Source organism: Lipotes vexillifer, unplaced genomic scaffold (genome assembly GCF_000442215.2).
Source record: "Lipotes vexillifer unplaced genomic scaffold, Lipotes_vexillifer_v1.1 scaffold126, whole genome shotgun sequence".
Lineage (NCBI taxonomy): Eukaryota > Metazoa > Chordata > Mammalia > Artiodactyla > Lipotidae > Lipotes > Lipotes vexillifer.
In genome coordinates, this window is record NW_006778324.1 from 1,065,240 (window position 1) to 1,073,072 (window position 7,833).

Consider the following 7,833-nt stretch of genomic DNA (forward strand, 5'->3'; position numbering starts at 1 on the left):
TTTCCCTACCGTCCCTGTAAGGCCAAGGCCCTTAATGGCTAGAGGAAGCAGCAGTGGGCATGGCAGCAGAAGATCCATATTGGAACCTTAGCCACCACTAACTTGATGTGTGACTTTGGACATGATGTGGCCCTCTCTGAGCCCCAGTATTAATGAAAGACAGAGGAGGTTAATAATGCCTGCCTATCTCGCAGGCTGCTGCAAAGACTGAATGAGATAACTGTCTGATGCACCAGGGCCGGGGAGGTCTGGCACACTGGAGGTGGGCAGTAAGTGTTCATTCATCCACCTGCCTGCCCACCCCCACCCCACACACAGCAGAAAGCCAGAGACAGCACCGTGCACCTTCCATGGGAGACAGACTGGGCGCTCAGACATCATCCCACCCAAGGAACCAGGTGGTGTATGCTTGGTCCTCGGGTGGGGCATGGGGGTTCCTTGGGTTCCCAGACTTTCTTCTGCTCTGAAAAATACCATCAGTGGAGCAGCACAAGAAGGAAGGGAAATTGGGTTGGTGGTAGGAGGATAGGATTCTCTTATGTGTCTCTCACAGGTTGTTCTGAGGGTTCCCAGGCCACTCTGGAGTCTGTCCAGCAACTTCAGGTAGAGTCACTCATGGGCAGGGGCTGTCTGCTCAGGGACCGCCGGGCACTGCTTGTTGTCAACGATGCTCTGTCAGCAGCAGGCTAGACTGCCAAGACCACTCAGCAGAGGGAGGCTTTCCCCAGAGGTGCCCAAACTCTGGCATGACAGACAAACCCTAAAGGAACCCTGCTTTTGGCGGTTAACAGGTATTCCCTCTGGGTCTGCAGGTGAGGGAGGACCTAGACCTCCGCCTGTGGCCCCAAAGGAGGCCATCACGGCCCATACTTGGAGTGTGATCCCAGCTGTCGTGGGGCAGGAAAAGCATCTCCCGGAAGAGCCAAACTGACCTGCCTGGGAGAAAAGGGGCAGATTCCAGCAAATGTCGGCCAGACAACAGAGGGGCCTAGGAGCTGAAGGAGGTGCCCCACAGAGCTGGGAAGGGGGTCCAAACTGTCAATTCAAATGGAGCAGTGAACTAACTGTCAGTGGGGTGCCGCAGGTGGTGTGTCGTCCGGAAGTTATCGACTCAAATTCCTCATCCTTTGGCGGTGGCACCATACTCCTGGTGGTCCCAGGAGGTTCTGATTCCCACTCGCTCCAGCAGTGGAAAGCTGCCCAGGACCAGACGTTTTGTCCCCGGGCTGGGTTGTCCCTTCCGAGTGACGGGAGGGACCTGAGGCAACCCAAGGTAAGCTGGGAGAGACACAGGCTCTGGAAGGTTGTTTTCTCACCTCCAGAGCTGGGATATGATTGCCATTTAGGTGACACCAGAGCCCAGCCATGGGGCCAGCTCGAGGCTTAGTGAGGGTGGGACCCTGCCTGTTCCAGAGATGATGGCAGGCCCCCAGGAAAGATGGACGCCAGCAGCCTTATGGGAGGCTCCCTTCACTTACGAGCCTGCCCTCCAGACACCCGTCCCCAGCTGAGACCCCAGGCGTGGAGGAAGAGGTGGCCCGTTGTCTGGGTCTCCCTGGGGTGTGGGCATCATGGGGTCACCTTGGGGCATGAACCCCAAAGCTCTGCTACAAGTTGTACTGAAGGTTCGGGTGTCCTCAGGAGGGCAGGGGCCTTGGGCGTGGTCTTGCGGCTCTTCCTAAGTCTCAATGTGCTGTCACATTAGCCCAGTCAGGGAAACTGTCCAAGTCAAATATGACCCGTCCCCAGGTGTTGACGGCCAAAAATACACAGGTGATTCCAATGACGTTCATTATTAGTCCTGTTTTCATCTGGAAAAAAACAGGGTCAGAGTCAGCACCCTCGGGTCTGCCAGGCTGTCAGAACAAAGGTGAATGGGCCTTGGGAACCAGCATTCTGGGAGAAGGGAACAAAGGCTGTTTGCTGGGCCTCCTGTCCCCAGGCCAGGCCCTGTGCTCACCCCACCCCCCAGGCAGAGCAACTTCGTGTCCAGTAAGAAGCACCACTGCTAAAGCAGCCTGGGAAACAGGCAGGACAGGTGGGCTCTTCAGGCCCAATGGGACGTTTGGAAAACTGGGCCTCAGGGAGGCGAGGGAGTGACTGGAGAGGCCCAGGTCTGACTCCAGGTCCAGCGCTCACCCCAGCACCTTCACCATCCCACAGGCACGTGCTGGCCTTTCTAGGGCATGCTCTGCGTGCTTTGGGTGCTCACTAACCATTGCTTTCAAACCCTGTGGCAGATTTTTCACTGGGGATTGGAATTGAGTTTGCAATTCCTGGTTTCTGGGACCCACACTCTGTGTGAGAATGCTCCATGGAGTCCCAAAGATAGCCAGCGGAGGCTCTGAGTTAACTAACACCTGATTGGGCCGAGGGAGGGACCCGCCTTCCTGGCCTCCCCTGTTTGCCCACTTGCCTCTCCCCATTCCGGAGCTGCAGAGCCGCCCTCCTCCCACTGGAGGCTGGGATAAAGCCAAAGCAGAACTGAAGAGTTCCTCCTTCGGCAGCATTTGTTTCCAAGGCAGCATCTGCTCCCAGGCAGTGGCGTCTCTCTCCCTGCCTGCTTCCATGTCTGTAGACACCTCTGTCAATCTCTCTGGCTGTCATTAACATTTCCCCTCATCTCAGCCTTGCCCCTCCTGACTGTCCTCATGGGTTCTTACTAGATTGTGAAGTCCATCTTGTCCATGTGGGACTCCCACCCTCACCCCTTCCAAGTGCTCAGTGAAGGCTCCCCTGGTGGCTGCTCGGGCACTTCCAGGTGGGAGATTCTGTAACCCACCTCTCAGCTTTGGGAGACAGAACAGTCTATGAAATAAGAGATCATGTCAAAAAAGAAGAAAAAAGCTGCATATAAATGCAAATAATGAGTTAGGTCTGGACATTTGGTCCCAAACTGTTTGACACCACAAGTCATTAATAAATGGGGCATCCCTCATGACAAAAGCATCATAGCTGATAGGAGTGAATAAAAGCGGCTGCGTTACCATGTCAGAAACCTTGAGGTGTCCATAGGAAAACACGATGGCATTAGGTGGAGTGGCCACGGGCAACATGAAGGCAAAGGATGAAGTCAGGGTACAGGGGATCATGATGTACAGCGGGTTGAGGCCAATGGAACGTGACTGGGGAAAAACACAGCACTACAACGTCACAGATGCAGAAAACAAAAGCTCCTGGGGACCATCACTCTAAAAAGCTTTTCCCTGATGTACTGTGTACATTCCCACGTCTGTGCCTTTGTCCTGCTGGCTCCTCTACCCTTTGCCACAGCTGGATGATAACTCTGCTGGACCCTGAAGGCTAAGCTTACCTCTGAACCCCCTCAATTCACTCAACATATACTTCTTGGGCACCTACTATGTGCCGGAGACCATGCTGGGCACTCCTGCAGCCCATGTGTGCACATGTCTGTCTGTCCTGACACAGAGAGAGCCTAGAGGGCAGGGACCACATCTCTCACCTGTGTGTGTGCCTCTGTATGTATGTGTTTTTATACACATTTGGGATCATTTTGTGTATGAAATTTGGTATCCATCTGTTTACAGCTTAAAATTCAGCCACATCTAGCACAGAGTAGACAGATGCTCATAAATATTTGTTGAATGAATGAATGATATAATAATTTGTAATGTCTGTCAATATCAAAATTAATAATCTATCATGCAGATCTACTTGCACGTGAGAGCAGACACATATGCAGAGATGTTCAGTGCAATATTGTAACAGCAAAACACACAGGAAACAGACTCAACAGCCATCAACAGCAGGACGGTCAAATAAAATACATATATACAAACAATGGAATAGTTTGCAGCTGAAAAGAATTGAGTAGGTCTTATGTGCTAACAATGGAAGGATCTCCAAGATATATGATTAGATTTAATAAGGTGCAGAACAGGACCATGGAATAATGCCATTTGTTTAAAAGGAGAGTGTGTGTGTCTGTGTGTGCATGTGTAATACGTCCAGAAAGATACCTAAGAAATTAATAACAGGAGTTGTCTCTAGGGAGGAAGCTAGAGCGTAATGGTCTGTATACTCTTTGGTATTATTAGACATTTTCTGGCTATGTGTATGTATCACATTTGCAGCTTTGAAAAATTATGTGTTCCCATTTTATGAAATACCCTTCAGGACTGTGATTTTTTTTTTTAATGGCTTGATAGTATTACATTGTATGAATATATGATAACTTATTTCACCAATCTCTGCTATTATGGAAGTATTTTTATAACAAATAATTCTTTGATGTGCATCTTAATAATATAAGCTTGTAGGCATCTCTGATGATTTTCCTAAGACAGATTCCTGGACATAAAATTCCCAGAGTCCGGTGTAATCTCTTAGCAGTAGGGTTTTTTTAAATCCTTTTCATTTTATTTTCACAAACCTTATATCTTAAACCTTTCTATGCACAAAATATAAATATGTACATAATATTTTTTTTTACCAGTGGCCTTCAATTTTCTTTATTTTCACCACTATCAGGAAAGTATCTTAGCATATACTTTTAATATAGGGGGTTTTATTATAACATATATACATGTATCACTGTACTGATATATTCTAAACCATAGGAAAAAATAAATATTTTTTTTATTGGAAAAAACAAAAAATTTCCAGAGTCAAAGGGTATGAGCGGGTTTCAGGTTATGGTTCCCATGGGTAAACAGGTCTCTGAAAAGGCTGCGCCAGTTACACTCCTTCTAGGAGTAACTGAGAAGAACCAGTCTGCTTCCTGGCTTCCCCATGGTGTATGCACCCCATGTGCCTCTGTGACCCAGCTGGGGGGTCACCACCTTCCCCTTGCCTGCAGGTGGGTGCTGAGGCAGGAGTGTGAGGTCTTTGTGGAATCTAAGTCGGGGCTTCGGATTCTAGGAAAGCTTGTTTTCGAAGGGCCTGGCCACCCTCTCAGGTGAAGACCCCCATTTGACTAGTGTCTGGAGGTGACAAAGCCAGGCCTCTACTAGGGGAAGGAGTCCTCACTACGACACGACCAGCATCAGAAGACGTTCCTCGGCATCTTTTCGCCCTGGGCAGCCTGCTTAGGGGAGGGGGAGATGGGCCGCCTTGCTCTTTCTAACACTTCCATCTTCTCTTGGAATAAAAGGAGAAAATCACTTGGGTTTGCTTTTTATACACGTGGACACCCTGGCAACTGGAATGAAAATTTACCAACTTCAATCCTGTGTTGAGGCCTTTGTAAGTCTGTCCTCCCAACTCCAGAATGACAGCCCCAGCCTCTCCCCGACTCGTTTTACATCTATAGAGGGTTTTCATAGGCCTCATCCTACGTGACCCTCAGCACAAGAGTAGGGGAAAGAACTCGAGTGACGGGTTTGAGGATCCCACAACTTGAACTCAGGTCTTCTGACTCCGAACCTAGGGCTTTTTCTGTACCACCTTGAGGTTGGTACTGCCAAGTGATGAGTGACAAAAGGAAATGCAAGAGAAGGTCACAGTCGAGCTTCCTGTAAGCTCTGCTTTCTTCTTAGTCCCAATTCAAAAGCATGCTTGCCCACAGAACACAACTCTTTAGCCGGGCACTCAGCATCCCCATCCACCACCACCCACAACCTCTCTGGGCTCAGTGCCCACTGATGCCCAATCCCTGAGCTTGCCAAGCAAGGCTTCTGGGAGTTTTCAGTCATGCACTTCATTTCCTTTATGTGGGCTACTCCATCTTCCCAGAGCGTCCTCTCCCCTCCCACCATTCCCAGGCTCCATTTCCCCCAAGATCTCTTCCTGGTGGGTTCCAGCCAATGGTGTCCCCCTGTCCTGCAGGCCTCCTGCTCTCCTGTGCTATATTCTGAGAGACCCTCTATCATTCCCCCATGGCATCCTTGGTGTAAGCCCTGTCTCCCCAGCTTGAGAAATAATCTGTTACATTTATAAATAAATTTAGGGCACCTGGTTGTTGCTTAGCACTTTTGGTCAGCTTGGAGGATACAAAGAACCAGCGAAGCATTGAGCGCAGGCCCAGGGCCATCAAGGGCACACAAGTCTGTGTTGGAGCAGGGCTCAGGACCCAGGTCTCCAGAGCCTGGCCAGGCTTGGGCCCCTGATGTCACTGCCTGTCTAGGGACGCAGGATATGGTCAGCTTCCTATGAAATGATGACTAAGGCTCATCACCCCCAGCAGGGTTACTTACCATGGAGGCAAAGATGGGCAGGAACAGAGTGGTGGTAGCCACGTTGCTTGTGCATTCAGTGAGCACAGCAATGAGTGTGGATAAGATCAAGGTGATGGCTGCTGGGGACACGGCATGCAAGGGCTCCATCTGCTTCCCCATCCATTCTGATAGCCCCGAGGCCTGGGAAATACAGGGAGGGCAGTCACCACAGGGCTCGTGGCTCACAGTTCCTCCGGAGCCTGGAGGGACCTTCATCTGTCTCCAAAGAGCTCAGCCCATCCTTCACTTCCGATTCTCTCTCTCTGCGTACATTGCCATAGGTGATCTAATCCATACCCACAATTTCAACCTCCATCCTCACTCTGCTGTCTCCTAAATCCTCGTTTCCAGCCCAGCTGGTCTGCTGTCTGGATTTCCACCCAGATACCCCATAAGCGTGTCAGACCCAACATGCCCCAACCTGAATTCATCTTCTGCTCCCCCTGGGCTCCCCAGCCCAGTGACTAGACTCACCTAGTGTCCAACCTAGAAGGCTAGGGGGTCATCCTGGGGTCTCTGTCCCCCTTATTTCTTATGCCCAATCACCATGTCACCCAAAACATCTCATGTCCATCATCTCTCTGTCTCCCACAGTTCTTAAAGCTCAAGAGAGTGATTTGAGCCAGAAATTGGGAATTTAGATTTGGGGCTTTAGGCTAAGAATGGATTGTCCAGGGAGAGAATGAAACGTGAACAAAGAAGAAGCCAAGGACAGAACCTTTAGGAACACTCATATTTAAGGGAGAAGAGAGGAAAAGTCAACCAAGGAGGCAGGGCAGGAATAGTCAGAGTTAGAAGTAGACAGGAGAAAATGATGTCTTGGGGACCAAAGGAGGAAGGAGTTTCAAGAAGGAGACAGTGGTCCATGGAGTCCAGTGTTCTGAGCCTGTGTTAGATGAAGGCTATGGAGCATCTACTGGGTCTTCTCCAACCCCTGTCCGGCCTAGGCCTCCCTTTAGACATCCAAGAGATTTCTCCCAAGTGCAGATCTGACCAAGTTACTCTCTGGCCTCAACCCTTTAGACCTTCAGAATAAGGTCCACACTCCCTATCTTGACTCTCAGTGAAGTGGCTTCTGTGAGCCTCACCAGCCTTATCGTCTGCTGTTCCTCAGCTGGATACAACACGCTGATTTCTTTACTCATGTGTCACTTCTTTCTGAAATGCTCTTCCAAACATGCCCCCCTCTCTAGGCTGTGAAATCCTCAAGAACAGGGACGATATATCAATCTCCTCTGTAATTCCTGTGCCTGACCTAACACAGACATAATAGGAAGGTTTGATGACGAATGAATGAGTGAATGAGAGATGGATGGAGAGGTGACTAAATGGATGGATCTGTTCATCCAAATAATAGTTGTGTACCCACTATGTGCCAGGCTCTGTCCTAGATGCTGAGGAAACAGCAATAATAAGATAGACCAAGTCTATGTATTACGCTCTATTCCTGGATAGATGGAGATGAATGGATGGACAGAGGAGAGCAGCACCAAGCATCCTTCCCTCTGGCTTATTTCTTCCCTATCAGGGAAGCAGGGAGGTAAGAAAGTTGCATTTTTGGCTGTTTTCCCCCAAAAGCTCTTCCTCTCCTCCTACATACCTATAGCTAGAGAAAAAAAAATTTTAATGGCAACCATATCAACAAAGCTCAGCAGGA

At 49.6% G+C, this 7,833-nt stretch overlaps 1 protein-coding gene across 3 annotated transcripts in view; it reads right to left on the reverse strand.

The window, feature by feature from the left end:
- Window positions 1-1,556: 1,556 nt before the first annotated feature.
- Window positions 1,557-7,833, reverse strand: part of SLC13A5 (solute carrier family 13 member 5) — a 24,097-nt gene continuing 17,820 nt past the window's right edge. Inside the window, exons 9-11 of one of the 3 annotated variants that reach the window (XM_007451597.1) lie at window positions 6,156-6,317; window positions 2,988-3,125; window positions 1,557-1,811 (exon numbers count right to left, since the gene is read on the reverse strand). In XM_007451597.1, the coding sequence (XP_007451659.1) occupies window positions 1,686-1,811; window positions 2,988-3,125; window positions 6,156-6,317 (426 nt within the window). In that variant the 3' untranslated portion in view covers window positions 1,557-1,685. The remainder of the gene's footprint in view (window positions 1,812-2,987; window positions 3,126-6,155; window positions 6,318-7,833) is intronic. The other 2 variants (XM_007451596.1, XM_007451598.1) reach the window with 2 other exon arrangements.